Source organism: Strix aluco, chromosome 6 (genome assembly GCF_031877795.1).
Source record: "Strix aluco isolate bStrAlu1 chromosome 6, bStrAlu1.hap1, whole genome shotgun sequence".
In the NCBI taxonomy this organism is placed as follows: Eukaryota; Metazoa; Chordata; class Aves; order Strigiformes; family Strigidae; genus Strix; species Strix aluco.
Window position 1 is genome coordinate 26,108,490 of NC_133936.1, and position 25,289 is coordinate 26,133,778.

General features: G+C 37.6%; 1 protein-coding gene across 16 annotated transcripts in view; it reads left to right on the plus strand.

The window, feature by feature from the left end:
• Positions 1 to 25,289, plus strand: part of AGPS (alkylglycerone phosphate synthase) — an 86,066-nt gene that overhangs the window by 40,643 nt on the left and 20,134 nt on the right. For all 16 annotated transcript variants that reach the window (XM_074829189.1, XM_074829180.1, XM_074829181.1 and 13 more), the window contains 11 exons: positions 1,948 to 2,038; positions 5,720 to 5,840; positions 5,917 to 5,991; positions 7,707 to 7,778; positions 10,215 to 10,294; positions 12,479 to 12,559; positions 15,811 to 15,936; positions 17,985 to 18,093; positions 18,510 to 18,637; positions 21,240 to 21,291; positions 23,606 to 23,682. In XM_074829189.1, the coding sequence (XP_074685290.1) occupies positions 1,948 to 2,038; positions 5,720 to 5,840; positions 5,917 to 5,991; positions 7,707 to 7,778; positions 10,215 to 10,294; positions 12,479 to 12,559; positions 15,811 to 15,936; positions 17,985 to 18,093; positions 18,510 to 18,637; positions 21,240 to 21,291; positions 23,606 to 23,682 (1,012 nt within the window). The remainder of the gene's footprint in view (positions 1 to 1,947; positions 2,039 to 5,719; positions 5,841 to 5,916; positions 5,992 to 7,706; positions 7,779 to 10,214; positions 10,295 to 12,478; positions 12,560 to 15,810; positions 15,937 to 17,984; positions 18,094 to 18,509; positions 18,638 to 21,239; positions 21,292 to 23,605; positions 23,683 to 25,289) is intronic.

The following is a 25,289-nucleotide window of genomic DNA, read 5'->3' on the forward strand; positions in this document are numbered from 1 at the left end:
TAGTCACCTAGTTGGAGAATCCACTGATGAATCCAGATCACTGATGAAGACATTATGTAAAACCGGTCCCAGTACCAGTGTGTGACAATCTGCAGTCCTGAGTCTGTCTTAGGACAGTGATCAATAAACCCTGCCCTTTGCTTTTTATCTTATCCTTCAGCCTGTAGAAGAACCTTTCCTTCAGTACTGTAGCAGTGTAGTTTCTTAAATAGCTTTTTGGGTGAACACCTGTGGAAGTATAAAGGAGTGTGGAATTTAATATTCACTGTATCCCCTTTATTCACTTTCTTTTTTTACACCCTGATAGAACTCCAAAGGTTAGTGAAACAGGATTTCCCTTTATGAAAGCTATGTTGACTTTCCCAACAAACCATGCTTTTTCCATGTGTGAAATAATCTTTTTATTATAGACTCTACCGTCTCTCCAGGGATAGGTGATACTTGCTAGTTGGAGCAACTAAACCTGGTTTTTGGGGGGCGTGTGGGGGAAGGAGGTCTTTTAGGGGGTCTTCTTGCACCATCAGTGTACATACAAAGCTTGCTTCCTGAGCAACCATGCTTTACATTCTCTGCAGTAAACTCACTAACTCCCTCTATGCTGTGATTTATGTCTGTGTCTTGACTTAAGTTGTTGGTTTTCTGATTAGCTTTAGTTTGCCCTTTGAATAAGTGATGAATGCTACCCTCGCAAGCTAGCTATAGTGATAGATTGGCAATACCAAAAAGTATGTCTGGAGAGGAAGACACACCACACTGACTTGAGTCCATCTGTACCTTTGTTGCAAGTTCCTGATGCAAATGTGTTAAACTTTCATTGCTTACTGCGTTTTGTTTTGCATAGAATTAATTTAACTGTTTCCTATGGGTATGATGAAACAGTAACAGCTGTCACGTGAGGAACAACTGAATGCTGCCTTCCAAGGTGAAGAGTCTAGCTTGAGTTGAGATATGGTTGTAGCCTTTTATCCCTAGGAACAGAGTAGGGGTTTTTTGCAATAGGAGAACTGGGAGGTAGTTGAGATGAAGAAACAAAAAGAATTGATTTGTGTAATAGGTGACTTAGTTGTAGAGTTGATTGCACTAGCTGTGAAGGACAGGGTCCTAACTGGATTAAGTGATTGAATAATCTGAGAAGGGAAGACCCTTTAGGCCTAATGCAGTGATTTAGATGAAAACTATAGAAAGGATTTTCAAATGCTGAAACTGTTAATACCAAAGAAAGGTCCTTTTACTCTTCAGAGAGTGCTTGTGCATACATAAACGTGCACAAGGTGGTGTATATGTATACAATTAATAGCAGTAGTTTCTACCTGTTTAAGTGTGTTCCCAGCCTTATTTGTTTTCATGTGGTACACATGGTCACAAACAGCTTCTCTGTCCCTTGTCTGTAAGTCTTTGTCACATGGCTAAACTCTTGCCAAAGAGTTTGTCATAGAAATAATTTTACATTGCTTGATGGATTCCGATGCATTCTGATGATGAGGGAGGAACCTTTCACTGTTTCTCTTGAAAACATGTAAGGTGTATGGAGCTGGATCGGTGTGTCTTAAGACTGCTGTTTACATTGCAGTGTGTCCTTACACATGTCCTCTACCTGTAACTAGCATGTGAACTGTGACACTGCTTTCTACACTACTGAAAGGGAGAGACCCTTCTTAAACATAAAGATGGGAGGTGGGATATCTGAAAAGCCTTATGCCACAATTCCCAAAAATCATGAAGAAAAGTAATACCTAAGATGTTGACAATTTGATTTTGTGTGAAGTACAAAACAGTTAAATGCAACAAAATGTGCAGTTCCATGAAAACTAAATGTGCAGCTTTGTAGGCTTGTAGGTAAAGAATTTGGTTTTAAACTTCTGTCTGTGCATACATAGAATTGAAAGAAGTGTATCTGACATACATTCTTTTAATTTAAAATGACCCTATGTAATATTGACTTTTCAGGTACAGATTAGGTGGTATGGTATTACCAACTTTTAAGGAATGGATAGAAAAAACCTTTGGAGCAAGTCTGGAGCACAAAACTACCTCTAGAGTAAGTAAATAGCTGAACCAGTTCCTTTGAACATTAGTCTTGGTGATAATCAAGACCACACTGTTAAAGATGATTCAGCTGTTGTCCTGAAGGTCATGTTGCACATAATTGATTTAAATATAGTGTATTAATACCTCGGAGTTTTTAAAAAAAGTACTTGATGTAGAACTACTATATAAAACCTTCAATGACTTAGCATGCCTTGTGGTTCCAGGTTAACTACTAGTAGTAATTTTATTGGCATGAAAAGTTCTGACTTAGGGAGGTTTTTGTCCTTTTTTGTAGGTTGCTTTTCAAGATTGTAGCCTAGAGGGAGTTGTTTATGTAACTTCAATGTTGTTTATGGTAACAAAGATAGAAGATACAGTGAAGTTAAACTGCTGTTTTCAGTGTGTTTAATGATATCAAAGTTCTTATTTGACAGTAATTTTTTTACATGTCTGTGTGCTGAAAACTGGCTACCAGAATACTCAAGATTGAACAGAATGTTTTCAGGAAAACAACACATTTGGAATGTTATAGGTTTTGTGAAGCATCCATATTTTGCTTTTTAAAAAGAGTAACTCCTGCTAGTCAGGAGACCTGACTTCCCTCTAAGAATTCCTTTGAGGCTGCAGCTTCCTGACTAGGTAGCTGCTAAGAGGTGTTGGAAGCAGGCTGTGCTTGTACAGTGACTGTAGTAACCCTGCTTTGGGTGACAGTTTTACCCATTTCTTGAATGAGTTCAAGATTTTATTTTCTCTGAAGCGGGTAATCTCATAGGGCCTGAAAACTCAGTTTCTTCAGACTTCTGTTAATCAAGACATTCTTTCATCTGCTGTGACTTGCAAGATCTCCATCTGCCAATACATTTTGAAAAAATTAATCTTTATGTGAGTTTTCCTTGACCAGAATTGGTCTTAACTGGCAGCTGCTTTAACTTGCTGTGACCAGAGGTCCTGAGAGCTGTTGTTCCTTTTCTAAATGTAGAGGAAATGTAGAACAATGTGGAGTTGGAGAAGGGCAGATTCTTGAATAGTATCTTGATGCCACAGTATGTCTTGCAAAGCAGCTCTTCAGGATATCTGCCAGCAATGTTGAATGCTTTCCTGTTATGTCATCCTCCTCTGCTTCTGATGTTCTTGTTGCGATCTGAAACGGGCTGACTACCTTGACACAGAACAGGATTCGAAATTTGGAGTCTCCAGTATATCTCTGAACTTCTCATAGCTATTCCCAACTACTACTGCAGGTCCCCCATTTTCATGTCTCTGTTGTAGTTCTGAGTTTGTATTTCAGGTTGTCATGCTAGATTGGTTTTTCATCTTCTGTCATCAGCGCATGAAGAAGCTTGGGTATAGGAATAGCAGTAGGAGAGGAATCTCTTGGTCCATTTGTCTATCTCAGCTCTTTCTGCCTCTGTTGTATGAAACTGGAGGGTTTGCTATTGCATGCAATTTTCTTGTTATAATTAAAAATAGTTAAAGTGCCTGCTTCTGTGATGCTTAAGGCCTGATGACATTTTTTCCTTTTTCAGACTAGACTTACCGCAGACAGCAGTTTAGACCATGTTCACACAGGCTTCCTGTCTAGTCTAGTGCACAAATCTTAAAAAGTTTCAGTCCCATAAGAATAAATAAAGGTATATTTTTGTTTGGCATTGTACATAAAATTTTTATAGATGGATATTGACTTTTCAATCTGGAAGATGAAAACTAAAGGATTGAAATACTTGTGGAAGAGATAAAAATCAAGATACTTAAAGCCATCTGCAAGGAATTGTTACAGCTTTAAGTAGTTTGTGTCCCTCTTACAGAGAACAAAGGTCTTCAAGTACTTGGTGTTCAACTTGAAATGATATGAAATAGTTCTGTCTATGGAAATCCATGGAGAAACCAAAGTTTGAAATAGAAAATGTAAGCATAACTAGCAAAGATTTTTTTTTTTAAAGTGGTTTAAAGATCTTTATTTGGTACCTGCTTGTTTGTTTCTCATGTTTCCCAAGTTTCTGTCAGAGCTCTGCTCTTTGGATTAGCAAACAGCACTGTGTAAATGGACATTAACAGCTGAATAGTAAGAGCTAAGAGCAGCAATCCAAGACCTGACTTCCTCTGTGCTTGTGACTGGCCCCTAAAATCATGATCTCTTAGTGGCGGTGTGCCTCTTGCTTGAACAACACTTAATCTCAATTTCTGTGTTTGTAAGTGACAAAATAAATGTGCTGGTGGGAAAAGTCTTTTTCTCGGGTGTCAGACACCCTATTTGAAGAAGTATAATATTATCATTAAAGCAAGTCAGAACAGCACATATCCCCTTCCAGAAGCCAAATCATTGTTAAAACTATGTTTTCATTAGGTCATGTGTCTCATATGAAAACTCCAAAACAAACATTTGGCTATCCTTTTGAACCTCTAAATGTTGTTAGCTATCAGTAATGAACATATCCCATGCAGATACTGCTTTCTGAATTATCCCTGTAAGTACTCTTAATTTCTACAGAACCTCAATTTGTTTCTTATATGGTGGGCATTGGTAGGCAAGTTCTATCACTGTGGATCTTCTAACTACCTGAAAACTTTCCTGTTGAAGTTTAAATCTTCCCTTCAGCTCTCACAACTTTGAGACTCAACTCATTCAGAATAGACTGCTTCCATGGTGGTGGATGGGAGACTATTAATCTCTAATTTCCTTGCTGTTAGCTTGGTAACTAGTGCTATCCTCTAAGATTTTATCTAAGATATGCATATTTGCAAAAGGTATCAGCTGTTCTAGAGGTTATGTAGAGCAACGATAGGCAAAATTCCATTCCAGGAAAGAAAACTTGGGTGGGTGAGTATCCTTTTTTTTTCCCTGGAAGGCTGAAACTTCAGAAGGTGAAAAAAAAGTGAATTCAGTTTTGCTGTTTTCTCTTTGTACTTGTGAAGCAGCATAGGCTAGGTTCATCAAAGACATGTCTAAGTTTCTTTGACTATGGGGAACATTTTATACAAACTACTTTCTGGTTATCGGGCTGTAAGCAAGCTCCTTCTGGCATCATTAGGCAGCCCATAGTCTGTCTTGATAGCTTTATAACAAAATTGCAAGCATGTTCTTCTATTTGAGTTGAAGGTGGTGTTGGTTAATTTGCCAGCAAGGTTTTCATGACAAAAGTTTGAAAGCACTGCACTATGTTTTAACTAATTTTTGTGCAACTCCTAATTTTTAAGAATAGATTTAAAATAAAAGATGTAATAGTGAAAAACTTTCAGTTCTGTTCTCAAACGAGAGGGAATTTTAACTAGAAATAAGATTCTTGACCAACATTTTCTTTCTAAATAGGAGCTGAAGTCGAAGTTAGTTTTCAGTCATAAGGCAAGCTTTATATCTAATTGAAGAACTCCTTAATTAGAGGCCATTTGTAATAGAAGACATATTCCTTTAGGGAGATTACCCATAGAAAAGTATACCTGAATTTATTGGCTCCATTTTTTGGGGGAAAAAAAAAGCATGCTACTGAAATAAAGCTTCCTGTGTGTATCTAGTCAGCTGAGTACCAGGTAGGACAAGTGGGATCAGTGACTGAAGATGGAGATGAGAACTTCTGTATTTGATCTTGAATAGCTCTGTTTGGGTATCAGTTAGTGTTGACCTGTTTTTATTTCTGTTGTACAGAAATGTGGTAAGTGAGCCTACCTTTAATGAACTTATTTTCTTGTATTGTAGGCATCCTTAAATGTTAGCGATGTACCTCCATCCATTGTAAATGAAGAATTTCTTCAGGATCTTAGAGCCACTAAAATCTCATATTCGCAGGATGCAGAAGATAGGGTATTCAGAGCTCACGGTAAGAGAACTTCATTTATGTAACTGCTGCTTTCAGTGTTTCCTTGTTTGAACTTGTTAACTTGTTTGTGTTTCAGGTCACTGCCTACATGAGATATTTGTACTCAGGGAAGGAATGTTTAAGAGAATTCCTGATATAGTTGTATGGCCTGGTAAGCTTTAATTATCTTATTCTTCCTTCTGATCTGGGAGGCCATTGTTTACTAAACTGCTTTCTTGTCATGGGGAAGCTGTCTCTTGGTTCACTGACTACACTTGTCTTTACAGAAACTGAAGGAATTTTCTCATGAATGGTAATCATGATTGTTTAACATCTGGACTGCAGGTTGTGCCTGTGAAATCCCATCATTGCTTGGGGAAGTCAAATTTATTGTTAAATATAGCCAAAGTTTCTGTTGACAGCAGAGTTCATGACTTAAGTAACCACAGTGTAATTTGAATTTGTATGTTCACCAAGAATAGTTGTCTAAATGGCAGTCAATCTTGTTTTTTAAAGGAGTACATGATGGTAGAGGAGTAGTGAAATCTTTGTATTAAAGAACTTTGTTTTATGACATGCTGTACTTTAATAAAAGAAGTATAACACCTGTAACTCCTATCAGAACACTTTACAAAGGATCATTGACTTGAAGAAAGAGCAGTGTGATCTGATTACAGGCTAGGCCCACTTTAAATAGAGTAATAACTAATGCTGTTGTAGATATGTAGCAGAAAATAAGCTTGCTGCTATCTAGTAAAAGGATACAAATACTTAAACTGATATGACTTTATTTGCATAGTTGTGTGAATTTTCTATCTGAATCATGTTTCTCTGGTCACTAGGAACTACTTTTCACGTGCCATTCTTCAGTAGCTAACCAAAGAGTCATTTGACCGAAGTACCTGTCACATTTCTGTTCAGCTGGCTGAATCCAACTCTTTCCTCACCTTTTATACTCTTTCTGATACTTTGGTAGCCGCACTGCATTAGAAACCCTCGAATTTCTGATAAGAACTTAGTCTTAGCTCAGTTTTGCTCCCTTTATTTAGGGGAGAAAATCACAATAGGAGAAGCATAAAAAGAGGCACTATAAGATACATCACTTTGCTTGAGGACAGGTACTGACATGACAGCACTGGTGACTGTGAACAGCACTTGCCACAGCTTTATTTTGTGCAGCTCCAAAAGCAACTGAAATAAAATGATTGACTACCTTTGTTTAAAGCTGCTCTGTATAGCAAGAGCAAAGTAAACAGAGTTCATAAGCCTATTCAGTCCTGCTCATTCTCTGCCGTTGCATGAACTGTATAATGTAATACAGTATGTACTGTATTTGATCTATTTTTTGTTCCTTTTCTGTGTCTGCATAAGTGTTTCTGCTTCCCTGTTTGACCAGATACAGAATGCATTCTGAAAAAGTAAATTTCACCAGCAACTCTAGTTTTGAAACTGAATGTCAGCTAGGAAGAAAAAGATGTGTTGTTCAGCTCTCAGAAGAGTCTCATTTCTCACTTAAAATAAATTGGACAGACTATTTTCAAGAAAAGTTTTAAACTTGATTTGTCCTCCAAGATAGCTAGATTAATTGATAACTCTTTGGTAGCCCATCTTGCCCTGAGAATTTGCAGGGGGTCTCAATCCATGAGTAGAGCAGGAGACTAAAGCTGTAGTTAGTTCTTGAAATGTAGAATTGTTTCAGGTGTAAACTTTACTCTGGAACTCATACTTCTGAGCCCAGCTCTTACATAGTGCCTAGCTTTTTGAAATGTCTTCCTTGCTGGTGTCAGAAAATGAGCTGCTGCTTGTTCAGACTGCAATATTTAGTGCTAAGCACAAATAACAGTACTAAGCATAAATCCTGTTTTTTAACTGTTTGAACTTTTTTAGTTTGCCATGAGGACGTAGTTAAAATTGTGGAATTAGCCTGCAAACACAATCTCTGCATTATACCATTTGGTGGTAAGTGTTATGAAATCTCAAATCTGTTTGACATTACTAGTAAAAATGTATTCTACTTGAATTTAATTTAATTATGTGATCTTAGTAATATATTGTACCAACAATTCAACAGTTAGATATTTTATTTTTTTAGTAGTATTTTAAGTGTGGTCTTAATTTTTTTATGATCTTGCAGTATTAAAAGCTGCTATATTCAATTTAGTGGAAGTCAGTAAAAGTACGTCAACATCTTGGATATTGAATGTGCGGGAGGAGTGATTATATGAAGGTGAAATCTACTTCTGTGCCTGGGAAGTCTTCTAGGAAATAAGTCAAGAGATGTGTTAGAGGTATCATGTTTTTGGATGCATTACTTGTGCTCTGTTCCCACAGATACATATAATTAGGTTTTTTGTTTCACTGTTGAAGCTCATAGGTCCAGGGAGAATTGTAGTCAGACACTGTACTGCAAAATTGCTGACCATAGTTCTAATTTCCTTTTAGATATTGTTCAGTTTGAGGGTTAGAGTAGAGACTTCTGTGGCAAGGGGTTTTCAGGTACAGAGTACAGGTAAAGGCCTGTATAATCTATGTCCTTTGCAGCCTAAAGGACTTCAGGTTTGTAGTCATGGATGCTTTTTCCTCTAAGCCTGCTGAAGTAGAATGGTGAGCTACCTTGGTTTGACTTGGAGGTCAGGGAACAACGGGATGTTGGCTTTCATGAGCTCATCCTGTGAGAAGCTTTTGTCAAGCACTCTTAATTAGGTAAGATAAATCTGCGTGTTTTACTTGGTACTTCCTTATCCTGTAGGAGTGTAGCCCCTGTAGGAAGGGAATTTACTGTTTGAGAAGATGAGCATGTCACTTGAAGACAACATCAAACTGATGAGGCTGTTTTCTCCCTAAAATGCTCTCACCCTTGCCAGATACATCTGGAGAGCTGTAAGACTGCTACAAGCCATCTCTGGTACTAGTAAATTCATATAGCTGAAAGCAGCAATATTGACTATCTCTTGTTCACTGACCAGGATACAGAAAGATCTTCAGATTGTTTTCCAAGTCTGTTTATACTGAACTAGGGTCAACTTCTAGAGTTATTACTATAGGGGTTGGTGTTTAAGAAAAATGCCACCTTTCCTATCATTGGAAACAAAGGTGATGGGCTTTACTGCTTTTGGGTAGTGTTTTATTAGTTGTCACAGTCTCTGTACTTGCCATTGATGGTGGCTCTGGTAGCTTGCTGTGGATCTCTTTAGTATCCTAGTATCTCTTTTCTTATGGCTTTGGTACTCTTCAAGAAGCCAGAGGCTTCTTGGAGGCTGTTCTGTGATACCCTATAAAGATACATTAGAAATATCCAGAGAAGTCTGACATTTGGTTTTACTCATTTTTTTTTATAGTTATACCCTTTCAGTTTTTTTTCTTGCTTTCAGGTAAGTGGGCTGCATCAAGAGAAGTGTGGCCAGCAGGTTGAGGAAGGGGATTCTCCCTCTCTACTCCACTCTTGTGAGACCCCACCTGGAGCACTGTGTCCAGCTCTGGGGCCCCCAACATAAGGACATGGACCCGCTTGAGTGGGTCCAGGGGAGAGTCACAAAGATGATCAGAGGCTGGAGCACCTCCCTTGTGAGGACAGGCTGAGAGAGTTGGGGTTGTTCAGCCTGGAGAAGAGAAGGCTCTGGGGAGACCTTATAGCAGCCTTCCAGTACTTAAAGGGGGCTACAGGAAAGATGGGGAGGGACTCTGCATCAGGGAGGGTAGGGATAGGACAAGGGTTTTAAACTGAAAGAGGGTAGATTTAGATTAGATATAAGGAAGAAATTCTTTCCTGTGAGGGTGGTGAGGCACTGGAACAGGTTGCCCAGAGAAGCTGTGGCTGCCCCCTCCCTGGCAGTGTTCAAGGCCAGGTTGGACGGGGCTTTGAGCAACCTGGTCTAGTGGAAGGTGTCCCTGCCCATGGCAGGGGGGTTGGAACTAGATGATCTTTAAGGTCCCTTCCAACACAAACCATTCTATGAATCTAAGTATTGCATTCCTGTATTAGGTAGACTTCTTAAACCAACTTTCTAGGCAGATGTGTAGTGTCTTCCATAGTTATCTCAAAAAAAAAAAAAAAAAAATATCCATAGGTATCTCTTTCTTGGATAGCTTTGTTATTTCTTACCCTTCCTGGTTTTAAACCTATTCTGGACTTAACAGAAGCAGCTGAGATGGTCACAGAATTTCATGGTTTGTTACTGAGTGCTGTCAAAGCATTGTCAACTCCGGTACTGCCTTGATTTTCTGAAACCCAGCTTGGGAGAAGGGACGGCCTTAAAAAGCTAATCACTAGCCTCAAACAGTTAACTTCAGTGATCTTTATTAAGTGCAATATTGGAAAGGAGGGAGAGAGGGATGGTATGTGAAGAAAAGCTACATGAGAATTTTATGATCACAATGTCAGTCCCATATTTGCAGGAGGGACAAGTGTCTCTAGTGCCCTTGAATGTCCTGAAGAAGAAAAAAGAACAATTGTCTCACTGGATACATCACAAATGGTATGTCTCTCAATTTTTTATTTTTTTAAATTATCCTACAGTTACTTTGAATGGTGGTCACTAGCAAATGATATTTCTTTGCAAGAATAAAGTAGGGATGGAAGTATTAATCTGTACCGTGAATGATTAAGCTGGTACTCCTTCAGTTTAAGTGATATTTTGCTGATGTTAGCCCTGTACTACTTCATATGACCTGCAGGTATTTAATTAAAAAAAAGTCACTGTTAAGCCTTCTTGTAGCAGTTTTGTGTGAAAATCAGAGGAAGCTACTATTCTATGTTGGAACTTGTTTCTGAAGTTAAATGAAAGGCTAGGAGGAAGTTACCTGTTATTGCAAATTTCATTAGTTTTTGCAGACTTAAGAACACTTAAAGGTTGTTAAGCTGACCTAATATGTATAAATCAACTTCAGGGAGCAACTTTAAAGAGAAAAACCTAGATTTTTGTGTAGATAGCATCCTGAGAATGTGAAGTTCGTAGCTTTATGGCAGTCTAGAAGTTTTGTAAAATTTAGTGCTAGTTTTCATCTTTCCAATATGAAGAAGCTTTTAAAATTATAGTTTAGATACTTTTAAAATGATAGTTTTATGATCACATGGTAATGAGATGCTTAAAACAGATCTATCTTTGATGTAGGACACTACTGCCTCTAAGCACCTGCTGAGCTTATTAACTCCTTTAGCTTTGAGGCAAGACCTGGGTCTTGACTCCATTTTCTCTTAGTGGTGGTTCAGTTAACCTTCTCGCTTCTCAGTGTGTCTGTCTACAGAGTGATCTTTTAAAGGTGGTAGTTGCATATTGAAGGAAGCTCTTTGGGTGTCTACATGGAGTGAAATCCAAAGAGTTACAGTACTGACTCAGTCCTCCATTTGAACTCATAGATTCATAGCCAACAGCTTTGGTTTCTGTTTGGTTTGGGATGGGAGAGGAATGTGGTTAACTATTTTATTATCATGCTTTTGTGTCAGCTAGATATGTAAGTATACACCAAGCCAGAAAACAGACTACTTTCGTGTGTCTTGAATGACTCTGCCAGCCAATTCTTATAAGCATTAATAAGGAGGGAAAATAAGGAAATTAAGGTGAAAAGAAGCATTGTCAGAGTTGAAACCTGTGTGTCTTAGAGCAGTTAAGATGATTGTCTAAGCTTTACTATTTTAATAGACACTTAATGGGTATCTTAATCTTCTATGTAGGGTCTATATTGCATAAAACTGATTTACATAAGCATCTTAGATCCGTTAAGCAGTTTATGTTGAAGCTGAAGGTGTCTGAAAGGAGCTGAAATAGCTGGCTTCGAATAATTAGTCCAGATGTTGTGAGGGGAGACAATTGCTTTAAAACATAGTTTAGGTTGGACTACATGATGTCCACACTTCTGTCATTTGAAAAATCACGGCAAAGGGATGTTAGAGCTATCTTCCTTCTATACAATGTTAGTACACAAAATTATAGAAGGACACTAGAAGTGTACTTAAAAAGATTGAAGAGTGGAACCTGAAGCTTCTGTGGTGTCCTTACTATAAACAAAGCTAAAACCATATTTGTTATCCTTCATGCTTAGTGGAACATGTAACTTGTGTTTACTACTTTTCCTGATTAGTAGAATATACTGATGGGACAGTAAGTGTCTCATCAGATAAAATGATGTAATGCTTCCAATTATGTTGAATTTCTAAAGTGTGTACATACTCTGACATTCTGTAGTGTATCTTGCTTCTAGCTTACTGTGTCAAAATTCAAGAATTGAACTGGAATAACTGAATGCAGTCTATTTTAACCCATGGAGTATGTTTAAGAATACTTTTCTTGGTGTATACTTAATGTCCAGATTGAAGGTGCTTGAATCTGACTATCATGTTAATGTTGAAAATCACTGTATTGCTTAACTTCTGTGAGAATTTTGACTTAATTATTTCTGGCTTTTCCGCATTGTTTCTGTAAACATTCCTAATATAAATTGACTAATAGGCATGTTACTTTCTTATAGTGGTGACTTCATAAATTGTAACCTGTTGTGTAGGTGTTTGAGGGAGTGAGGGGGCTCAGCTTCCACTGCTGTAATAACTGGAGTTGTATTAATAGTAAACTTTATGACCAAGCATGTTGATCCTATAGCATTAGGGAAGGAAATAAACAAAAATCTTTAACACTGTTTCTTAGTTTTGATTGACTTTTCAACAGAATCGGATTCTCTGGATAGATGAGAAAAACTTAACGGCTTGTGTGGAAGCTGGCATTGTTGGGCAAGATCTGGAAAAACAGGTATTAACTTGTTAAGCATCCAGTATTTCTCTGTATTTTTCTTAGCTGTTTCTCATGTCTTGTGTAAATCATTGTGTGTTTTCCTGCAGACTAGTGTGGTAAGCATTATATGCATGGCTGTGAACTATATCACATTGAATGCTGTATTTGATGAATATTTTAATTTTTTTTCTTTTTAGCTCTAGCCACAAAATGTGATTACAGTAGTAAGTTGGCAATTCATAGGATGTAATGCTATGCTTTCTGTTTCAAACCTTAGATAAACCCTTGTGGTTGCAAGGCATGACACTGGTACAGGTTACCAGGAAAAGTTCAAATTGTCATTTTGTGATGCATGTTTTGGTCATTTTGGCCAGAGGTAGTTTCTTCAAAAAGGTTAGAGCATGTAACAGATTTGCTGTTGTTGCTGCTTCTTAGGGCCAGCTACAGGAGAGTAGCAGAAAGGATGGAGAGTTGCCCAAAACAAGTGTCCAGTGGAAGATGTAGATCACCTTCATTCCGAAGTGACCTCTAGTGGCTTTTAATTGCAGTTTATCAGAAGAGCCACAGCACCCTTCTCAGGGTCTTTTTTTGGTGCTCCCCTATAATCAAGCAAGTTGTGGATGTTTGGTACTATTCTTCAGGATGTGCACTTACGCTTATTTAAAAAAAAAAAAATAATTCTAGGACTTGACTTGTTTGATAGCTAAATGATGTCTAAACTTTTCTCAGTGTCTAAATACACTTTACAAATATGCAGAGATTTGAAGGGTTTCTTGAACAGTTCTTTCCAGACACTTCTTAGAAGAAAACTCATCATACTTGACTAACAGATCTGTTTATGATGGGAAAGATGGACTTTCCTGCCTATTACTTTATTTTCCCTTATATCATTTGATGTCATATTTTAACTTTCTCAGATCTGTTTCTTTCAAGCTTGGAATTAAAATGCAAAGAGAATATTCTCTGCATTTAAATTGCATTTTTCTATGGTAATAGTTTGATATTTCACTACTACCTATCCTTTAAGTGCCACTGTTTTTCCTTTCACTTAGGGTAAGGGGCAATATTTCCTTCTTGCTTATAGCTCTTATGAGCTGAAATACTACTGTTGCAGTTATTCTTTTTGAATATTTTTGATCAAAAAGCTTTTTTCAATCACGTTTGACTATGAAGAGAGCACTGGCTATCAATTTGTTCAATATTGAATATAAATTAGTATTTGTGCAAAGATTTTGATATACAGAGTGATTCTAAGCACGTGAGGACTTCTGTGCAATTCCTTCAATGTACAAAGAATACAAAATCAGATCTACATTGTGTGTGTGTATATATTTTAAAAATCTTATTACATATACTGGAATTCCACTTGCTAGCAAATAGGATGTGAATAAAGCTAGGACTCCAAGTTGTGCTTGTTCTGTGTGGTATGATCTGAGCATAACTATGATTTAATATTATATTAATGACAATACAGACTTCCACTGAAGAACAGGTGGAATGCAGATATGCATTTGGACTGTGCAAAGAAGAAACTGTTTGAAAGTGGTTGGTTGTATTTTTGGATTGCAGCTTTCTAGCATTAAGTAAGCTTTGGATTGGAGGCTAATCCAGTTTATGTTGTTTTAAGAGACTTTACCAGCATTATCTAGGAATTATGTTGCAGTGAAGAGGTTTGGTGCCTCTTACTGTGTTCCTCATTTTTGGGTGCTGAAGTTACTTAATAGGCTATCTCATTTTCAGATACCATAAACTTTATAGTAACTAAAATCGAGAGCTGAATTCTAAACAACAGATTTGAAAACCTAATATTTGACAAAAGTTATAAGTGGAGACATTCAAAATCAATGTGCACTTCACACTTTTGTCTACCTTAGCTAGTCACTCTAGTGTGATTAAGATACTATTTTCTGTGGGAGGAGAACTCCAGATATTAGTGGGCTCTACAGAGAAGCCTCAAGTTACTTGTTTTTGTTGGAACAGAATATGGAATAATAGCCAACAGATGAGCACTAAAGGTGACAAAAGGATAATGAAGATAGAATAATATTTGGTTTTTGTAATAAACATTATCAATCAGGTCTTGATTCTATAGAAAAAGCTAGTACATGCCTATATTTTCTGGATGAGGCTGTCTTTTTGCATCTGCAAAGTACATAGTGTAATCTCTCCCGTGTCCTGTAAGTGCCTTTAGCACATGCTGTTCATATAACAGGATTTGAGGAGTTTAGACAAAATACTCTGTACATACATAGTCAGATCCAAATTTTCAAAAGCATGATTTTCTGCTGTGCTTGTGTTTATACAACTCATAGAAATTGGTAAGTTGTGACTGAAGCAAAATTCTCGTTGTCCTGGGAATGAGGAGGGTGCAGGCTCCAACCCTTCCCGAATATATGACCAGTAAGTATATAAAGTCACAAGCTCCTTTGTTATAAGAGGACCATGAGCTAAATGAATGACCATAGACATTACATAGAAGTGACTTTTAATAATTTAAGTTAGAGCATAGTTAATGATGCACATTATGTGGCATACTTAACAATCCAGTTAGACATAGGTATTTATCAGCTGGTCAGTGCAAATTGATCACCTCAAATGCACTAACAGAGTTATCACTTAATGTGAGACTGTTGGGCCTTTAATTCTTCCTGTCCAACAGCTTTGGTGTTGTGATTCTAAGGGCATCTAATCAACCTCAGGTGCTGTGCAGATGGCAAAGCCAAGCTAATATAGAAAAATGAGAAACAAGTGACTACTTAATGTACAGGAATGTGTGATCTGCATCACAAATAGCTGACACCATTGCATACAGGAAGCCCAGCCAGATGGCTGTATATTAAAACACATCACTCCTTGAGAGAATTAAGTACAGGCAATTTGCTCATGTTTTCTGCAGACCTGCTGCATATCGCATTAGAGTAGAAAGAACAAGAGATTAAGAGCTTTATTGTCAGCATTTGTGCAAAGTTGGCAGTTACTTAGTTATAATTTTTTTCCATATGTATTTGAATTTGCAGCTTCTTATGAACAATAGAGATTTTAGTTTTAATATATGGGGGAGGAGTGTTATAAGTTGATGTGTAGCACAGCATATGCACAGTAGAAGCAGAATCAATCTGCATTTCATTTACTTATCAAAGACAAAACTTGTGCCTGAATGAATGGGTATGTGGTCAGGATACTTATTTTTTTAAAAAAGAAAACCTAGGAGAGATTTGGAGTACTAAGCAATGCAGGCTTTGTAGAATGTGGGTTTTTTCTTTCTTTAGCTTGCTGAAAGTGGCTTCTGTACAGGCCATGAACCAGACTCCATGGAGTTCAGCTCGCTAGGAGGATGGGTAGCAACACGAGCATCAGGCATGAAAAAAAACATCTATGGAAACATTGAAGATCTGGTAAATAGTTCTAATAGTTTTTCTAATTAATTTATTCTGTTTGGAGGTTTAACTTTTATAATGACTCACAATGAGAGGGGAAAAGGGATAGTAAATTGCAGTTCTAACAAGTGAAACAGTTCTGGCATCAGATCTTGACTGAGTGTTTGCTTGTGTTTGGTATTAATACTAATAATCCTTATTACTGATTTAAAAGTCAGTTTCATTTTGGTAATCACTAGCTAGCTTAAGGAATTGTCACCATGTCATCACTCTGTTTTCTTTCACTGTTTTGTGCTCTCTACTAATCCAGTATAATAATCCTGTCAAATTTACAGGGTGATTCCAAAAGGCTCATGTTCTCTCCTACCTGTTGTGTGTTCCTGAAGTTGTCTACTTGGATTATCTAACTCTAACAGCAAGCTAGCTCTTCCCACCTTCCTACCTCCCCCTAGGCTAGTAGTTTTTTCAAATCAGTAGGGTGGTCTAATTTACCATGTGGTGAAATCTAATGTCCACCACATGGTCTGTAGGAACCCTGAGGAAGGAATGGCAGGGTTCTACTCTTGAATCTGTTTTAAGCATTAAAAAGCTTTATCTTTATATTAACCCAGGTAACTTGTTTTTTGAAGCATACTTTCTGATTAAAAAAATCCACCTTTTCAGTTACAACAAATACATTGAGTATACTGAAGTTAAATCATCACTGTTCAGACTTTGCCTGCCTTTTTGCTTCAAACTTCCAGCTTTCTCTTGTAGTTTGTACAGTAGCCCTTCCACACACGTGGGTTTTTCCTTCTTTCCTGCAGCAAGGTAAGGTATCCCCATCACTTCAGGGATTTTGGTCAGCTCATAGTTCAGACGTGTTTGTTTTCTGCACAGTTGTGACACTTTACTATCAAGTGACTGAGCTTGGCAGAAACTACACAGTTTTTATTCAGTAGACCTGGCTGGACTAAAACTACTAGTACTTACAAAGTGTCACCGGTCCCCTACTGCCTGATGTGTTACTGAGTGGTATGGTTTTGCTTGTACTGGGGGATGTGAAGCAGAAGGCTTTTCTATCATGGAAGCATAACTTGAGGCTAAAACAGCTTCTGAAATTTTCATTAGGAGGAAATAGGATTGAAAACTGATTCAGAACAGTTCACGCGTTTCAAAATAACATGGTAAGAAAGTTTCAGGGAAGTGTTTATCTTTTGAGGAAACTTTATATCTACAAATGGTGTGTGATACAAGATGCCTAAAATCCACTTAGTGCAGAATCAACAGTTCATAAAATGCATATAATGAAATTCTTGAACAACTTGGAGCAGGATGAAAATTAATTAGCTACCTGTGCTAGAAAGTTTTAAAGCTGTTAGTTGAAATTCAGTAATCTTGCTTCATTTAAAGGCTTTACTAAAAACCCAAACCCTACCCTTCCTTGGTATAAAATAATTGAATAAAGGATTAGAAAAAAACAATTTGGGCTCTGTATTGAATGAGCATGAGTAAAGCTGGAAGCAAAGACATTGAAAAACACTTTTAAAAAACAACCTTCTAGCCTTACATATGTATCAGTCTTACGGCAGATTTAGTATTGATGATCTGTTTCACAAAGCTTACTTCCATCTTTCCTCCTAATAGAAATATTTCTGTAGTAAAGCCAATATAATTCAGTCATCGGTTATCAAGCAGCAGTTCTAAAGCAAAATTTAAACCCATGCTTTTTTTCTTCTGAAGTGCTATGTGTATTCTGAATTAAAATCCTAGTATTCAAAGTACTTCTGTACTGAGAAACAACACAGTTTTAACTGATATTGCCTGCATGTAGCCAACAGCTGATTTGATATGGCATAGAACTGGAAACAATCTGTTGTGTGGGCAAACTGTGCTGTGTTAGATATAATTGTTGATAACAGTCCTCAGATTATCTCAAAAGTTTTTGGGGCTGCCTGCAGGACGTCTGAAGTCTACAAAGCTGAACTGTATCAAGCTTAATAAACATTTAGTAGAAAATAAATATCATACAAAAAAAATCTGTGCTTAATGCTAGCATTTATAGTCATTGCATATTGTTTAAACAGGTGATTCATATAAAAATGGTAACTCCTAGAGGAATAGTAGAAAAAAACTGCCAAGTACCTCGCATGTCAACAGGACCTGATATCCATCACTTCATTATGGGATCTGAAGGTATAAACACAGTAATTTCACATAACTGCATCTTAATTCAAGTTCTGTAATGGCTTGATGATTTGAGCATCTTTAATGCTGTGACTTCCAGTGTGTCTATGGGTGGCATTATGCAGGCATGATTTTCTTGTGTTGGGATAACACATTGAGACCTTAATTAGGACTGTTAGGTTAAGCAACTCTGAAAAGTGCTTGAAACAGATCTGTGGAGTTAACCTACAAGTCTGGTGACAAACATGATTTAGAGGATATTTTGTAAGAACTCACCATGTCAGGAATAAATTACCTGCTAATGCAATACTGAATTTTTGGTATTTCTGCTTTGTTAACTTACAGTGTCCTGGTAAACAGTTGTGAAGTTGGGTTACTTGTGTGAAGTACATCTTGCAACACTTAGTTTTTCTTTTTTCCTGAAGGAACTCTTGGAGTAGTTACTGAAGTTACGATAAAGATTCGCCCAGTCCCTGAATATCAGAAGTATGGCTCTGTGGTCTTCCCCAACTTTGAAAGAGGGGTGGCCTGCTTAAGGGAAGTGGCAAAGCAGGTAAAGAAAAGCTGGATGTTGGCTTCACTCAAGAACACAAATTTTAGCACTAGGCCTGTGCTGACGGTCCAGTATTTCTGGCAATTGATAACCAAGGGTTTGAGATAATACAAACCTCGTAAGTGTATATGGTCCATGAGGCTTTTGGAAATTATGTGGTCGAGGATTAAGCATGTTCTGAATTTGCTTGAGATTCTGAGCCAAATTGTGGATGTGCCTTTTGATAGGTTTTTTTTCAGTGGGAGCTATTTGCATATCTTGGCACAGAAAATTTGGCTTTGCATCTCCTTCAACAGAGAGCTTTGTCCTTAGATTAATTCAGGACTATGCAAAAGGGACCAGCATTTAAAGGAATTAAGTTGCAGCATACAAGTAAAAGGCAGCTAAACTTATGGCTCTGAAGTGACAAAGGAACAAAAGTCATGCAATGGAAGGATATGACCTGTGTTTAGAAAATACTTTCTGAAGCACAGTGACACGTTCAGGTGAGCTGGATATTTTGAGGTGGAATTGTGCTTACACTGTAGTATTTAAATAGAGCCCTCTGAGTGGTGTGGTCAGATAGTTTCAGGTAGCAAAACTTAGACATGGGTATCCAAATTGTGTAACGTTTTTCCTCATGGCTCTGCTTCCAAGCAAATCTTACACTGGCTAGCCTCTTTCTTCACTCTCTTAGACTAACCTTTCTTTGCTTTGTGCAAAACATATTAAATTGTTTCTATGAATGGTAGAATATACCCTGAATTGGGGAAGTAATTTCAGAAATGTTTTAATTAATGCCAAACTAAACACAGCTTTACATTTTTTCCAGTGATTGGTCTAAATTAATGACTTAATGTTCCAAGCCAGATGTTCAAACTGGTATGTGAATGACATGTATATGCTAGTCAGCAGCACTTGCCAGTTCTTCTGTCGTGCTTCTACTGCTAGTGCTTGTTCTTCCTGTTAAAGGTACCTAAGCAGACTGTTTGGGAATGCTTAATCATATGGCTGATCTACATTTTAAGTTAATTAAGGAATTAGTGTCTTTTCCTTAGCTATGGGCTTAGTTAGAAGAGGGAAAAAAGGCACTATTAGCCACTTAGTGTTGCTCCATTTCTAAGCTTCTGTTGCTGCTGCTGCTGTTTCACTGCTTACTTGAGCCTGAACTACTTATATCCTCTCTTCTGTTGCCCCTCGCATCAATCTTGGTAGTAATTACAATGATCGCTATCTGAAAAGCTGTTTCTTGTCTGTATTGGTCTACTTTAATGTAAGAATAACCAACCTGGAGGTTGTGGGTGGGTTGATCTCATTTAAAACCACTCATCCAGCCTTCTTCTGTCAACCTGCCTGGTGAGCTATCTTAGTTCTTCATTTTCTTCCTTCCTATCGTGTGACCAAGTTTATATTAATGATGTGTTGGAAAGTGAACATGTCAAATCCAAGTGATAGAGGAGTGCTTCCATATCCATGTGATTAGATGAAGACTAGCCTAAAACTCAGGCTTTTGTCATATTCCTCTGGCCGTACGTTTCAGTATGACTGGAAATGGCCATCACAGATTACATGGTGTAGGCATATGTATGACCAGAAGCATGCCTAATTGAAGGCAGCTGTTCTTGCTGTTTTTCAGATTTCTATACAGTATAGAATCTAGATTGGACCCAGATATGGATTTTAATTGCAGTCTGATGGCAGAACATTAGTGTACTGGGTCTGGCTGGGATGGAGTTAATTTTCTTCATAGCAGCCTGAGTGGTGCTATGTTTTGTACTTGTGACCAAGACAATGTTAACATACCAGTGTTTTAGCTGTTGTTGAACAGTGTGTACACAGTGTCAAGGTCTTCTCTGTTTCTCACTCTCTCCTCCCACCAGCAAGTAGGTTGGGAGTGGGCAAGAGGCTGGGAGGGAACACAGTTGGGACAGCTGACCCAAATTGACCGAAGGGGTGTTCCATACCATATAACATCATGGTCAAACTGGAAGGGGTAGTTTTTCAGGAGTTGTCACTGCTTGAAGAGTGGCAGGATACTGGTCAGCTGGTGGTAATTGATTGCTTTTTGCATCACTTCTTGGTGTTTTTTTCCCACTTTGCTTACTAAGCTGTCTTCATTTCAACCCATGAGTCTTCCCACTTTTGCCCTTTGGATTTTCTCCCCCATCCCACTGGGTGAGAGTGTAGTGCTTAGCTGCCTGCCAGGATTAGCCCACAACAATTAGACTTTTTCCATGCATTTATAATGTATGTGTATCTTTGATCACACATCAACATAAGCTTAATATTCTAATCAAATATGGTATCTTTAGTGCATATGACAACTTAGAAAAACACTCAGTACTTGAAGGTCAAAGGTCTTTGGACTGTTCCTCTGTTGGCTTGAGGTTAAACAAAATTCTCAGTGCATTATATCTAGACATACCTAGGTGTTGCTATTCAAGTGAAAACAAGCTTATAGTCACCCCTTTTTGATGATGATGGCCATAGGTCTCTGGGATCAAAGTGTGCTTTCTTGTATGCTCTTCTTAAATGAAAATTTGATTGTCATGGGTTTCAGCAAAACTGTGTGCATAATCTTTTTGTTGTTTCTCCCTCTCATTCCCTTGACTTTGCCCCCAAGAGATGTGCTCCTGCATCAATTCGTCTTGTTGACAATGCACAGTTTCAGTTTGGTAAGTAAGTAGATCATCTTGGACGAATATCTCTTTCCAGGGGGTTTTGGTTTTTAGTAGCTTAAGTCTGTTTTGGGTGGTAATTCTTTTCCTCAAAACTAGACAAAGGAGGCAGTGAACCCAAAGTTCAAACTCCAGGTAGTGCCATAATGTGGACTTTCAAAAACAGAAGCCTATCTTTGTCTCTGGGAAAACAGTATCTGCTACAACAGTCAGTAAAGAGCCATGCTGTGCATATAAATACATAGGATTTTTTTTTTTTGCTACCTTTCCATTCTTGGCATCTAATCTACTGGAAGGTTTGAGATTCTGGAGTCACTTCCTCTATTTTGCTGTAAAGGAACAGAGATAATAGTGTTGCAGTATAGTACTTGAAATGTTTTCTTGTTAAGAGTACTAATGAGAAGTCAGGTATGAAAAAAAATCAGAATGCAGGCACCTTACTTTGAAGATAAGTTGGTTGATTCCTTTAAATTTCATAAAAGCATTGGAAGTGGTGTACAGATTCCCTAGAAATAGCAGGTTTTTTGAAAATACTCTGATGTGGCAATGATTGTTTAGGTGGGAGAGAGGCAATGACATACTTGTCCAAAATGAGCTGTCTATTTTTAAAAAAGCTCAGGTGTAGTAAATGCCGTAACTGTATGCAAATAGAACTAAAAACCTACAGCTTAAGTATAGAAAGTCAGTGAAGCTACTAGAAGATTACTGAACACAAAGATTTTTGTGAAATTTCAACTAGTTCAAATAGCTAAATAGGACAATGTCAGACATGCAGACAATATTTTTGGAGGAGTTCTTAGGGAAAGCTGTAATTTCAAACTGTAGGAAATTTGGCAAAAGATGGGTTCTCCTCAAGAGTGTCTTGGGCCAGAACACAAAGTTCCACTACCCAAAAGCTAATACAGAACTTGAAGCTCTTGCTGAGACCATGCTATTTCTGTACCCAGAAGATGGAAATGTGAACTGTGACTTACCTTGAAAACCTCTATTTTAATACCACTTGAACAAGTCAGAATTTCTGAAACTTGTTTTGGACAGAAGCCTCAATGATGAATCTTGACTTCAAATGGCATTAATATGATGGTGTTAAGAAAGCTGAGCTTTGTTTTTCAAACCAAGGAAATCGGGATTTGTAAGACCTGAGAGCCCAGCAAGCCTTGCTGCTTGCTTTGGTCATGCTGGCACGTACAACAGAAGGCAGATGCATTTTTCTTTCTTTTTAATTGGGAAGAAGTTTGACCAATTATAAGCTTTAAACCCAACGTTGAATAAATTGTTCTACTTTTTAGCTTTGATCTGAGGTTGCAGCTTATACGGTTCCTTGCAAAACATAGTTTTGGCTGTGTCAATATAGATTTTTCTTGTAGTCATTATTAAGTAGGCTTAGATCCAATCATTTTTACAGATTGTGATTTAATACATTCATGCCCTTCTGCTATTTGGTGCTTTTTTATGTGCTTACTTGAGTGTACTTGGAGGGGTACTCCTTGGGGTTTGTTCATATCTGCAAGGAGAGTTCTTTTATACTGAAGAGGGAAGGAGAGTAATCAATTGCTGAAGTTCATGCTTTATTCAGGAGGAAATACTTCCTTCTAAAATACTTCACAAAGTATCATGTAAATGGTGCATAACTTTTATGAATTGGGCTCACAGCATGTAGGCCAGATGCAAGACCGTTAAAGTGAAGCAGTAATGGTAGTTCAGAAGTTGCTTGTGACTGAAAACAATGGAACAAACATTGAAAGACTTTCATCTCAATTAAACCCAGTCCTGAGGCAGATATGTTAATTTAACAGACTCCAAGACACCATTTATATATCCTGGTGATTTTAGTTCCTCGTATGTGATTAAGGAAGCAATTACTAGCTTTATGTAGAAAATTTTGCACAAGTGACATAACCGTTAAGGAAATAATTGCTTAACTCCTAACTTGCACCAATTTTGGCTATAGGTTTCAGTGGTTTTGGCATAACTTTTAAAAAAGCCACCGATTTTTCTTAGTTTTGTAGTATAAAAACTAATGAAGTGGTCTCTTAAAATTTTCCATATGCCATATACTTGCGAAGGTCTAAACTAGAGCAGCCTTAACTAGTGTCAAATGAAATATTTGTGCACATATATATGCCTTTAAAAAATTAATAAACTTTTCTTAAATTATCTTCTAAATGAGTAGAGAGAAGTCTGTGATAATCAAAGTGGTCTAAGTGATTCTTGCAACTTTGACTACGAAGCTATTCTTTTATTTGCCCATTGAAGTAGGGATTTTGAGTACTGTTTGCCTTAACACACCTTTTCCCACTTTTTGCCAAAGGTCATGCTCTTAAACCACAAGTTGCTTCCATTTTTACATCATTTTTGGATGGACTGAAAAAATTCTACATCACGAAGGTAACTTTTGGGGTTTAATACTGTTTGGAACTGCATGCTTTTCTTAAAATTCAAGATTTTTCTGGTATACTGTCTCTAATGCAGCTGAGTTTGGGTGTAATAGATCCTACATAGTATTATTAGTTAGCTCGAGATTCTCAAGGTGGTTCAATCCAAAATGAGGTTATCTGTTTGAGGAGTTATTCCATGAGAGCTGTTCTCACTGGTCATATCTGTAGATGAAATTAATGCGCCTTGACTAACAGTGAGTTGGTGACAGAGCAAGACTGAAACCAGTTTAACTTGCAGACCACTGAGCATCAGTTAATACTGATGGAGCGAGGCTACCACTTTATCTTTTCCTTCTTTCAGATCTTGTCAAGGAATGATCTACCCTGTTATTACAGTGGACTAGAATTTTGGGAGAACCTCAAGATATTTTTCTTGAATTGCCCGTATGGATTGGCTTTTTTGTCTTTCTAGAATTCATCTCAATGAATATCCATTTTAATCCGGAATTATCTGCTGCTAAAATGATTTCACCTAGACTTTTGTATTAAATAATTTGTCTTGTTACTGTTTTTTTCCTCCAAATTAGCTAACTGGAGAGTTCCTGCAAATATGGGTATTCAAATCTAGAAAATTGTATTATCCTGGATTTATATAACTTAGATAGGAGGTAAACATTCCATTCTGATCTGATAACATTGAGTGTGTTCAAGGAGTGGGCTTATTTGAGAGATAGTGGCTGGTGTTGGTTCTGCTGCTTTTTCTTGTGCTACTGAAGTAGATGATGCCATGTGTTTTAGGACTTCTTTTGCTAGGGAATACCTATTAGTCTCAGAGAACCCAAAATTTTGCCTTCCCTCCCTGATCTGCTGTAGTGCAGGAATATCTAAAGTAGTAACTGTTTTGGCAACAAGTTTGCTGTCAGTTTGGAGCACTCCTGGTTGGCAGTATACTGCTTCTGTAGTCAGCAACAAGCATCACTACTTGGGATGTTGTATCACCAAGGGATGTTGTATGCCAATTCCAATTCTTCCAGCTCTGTAGGAGAAAAAGAACATGTGAAGAAATGGCAAATGCAATGTAATACTGATGCAGAGATTCGAGGTTGGTGACCCATCTGCAGTTCTTACGTCAGGGCTCAGTCCCCTGGTGTATATGAGCAACTTCTACGTCAGAGAAACTCCCAGCTGGGACAGGAAGTAGGAGTATAGAAAGGAGCAAATTTAATGACCCTGAGACTGATATTGCAGGTGTTACTGGGACCAAGATTCTCAAATCCATCTTACATTTACTTCCATCTGTCAATTGCTCCCCATGTTTAAAAAAAAGTAAACATCAGAATACAGAACACATCAGACTAATGCTTCTTTTAATGAATGGAGTAGTCGTTAACTGATAGGGACAGTCTTTCTTGTTTACTCCATGTAGTTTGGGACTGTTTACTGACAGATGAATGCTCTAGGTGGTGTTTGTCTACTAATTCACACTGTATCTAGTTCCTCCAGTGCCTCTTAGAGAACTGTAAGGTGTTACCTGAGCATTACAGCCAAAAGGTGGCAGAATAGATGAAAGGATTCATACTAGATCAAATACAAGTGGTTTTAGAACAAGAAGGGACT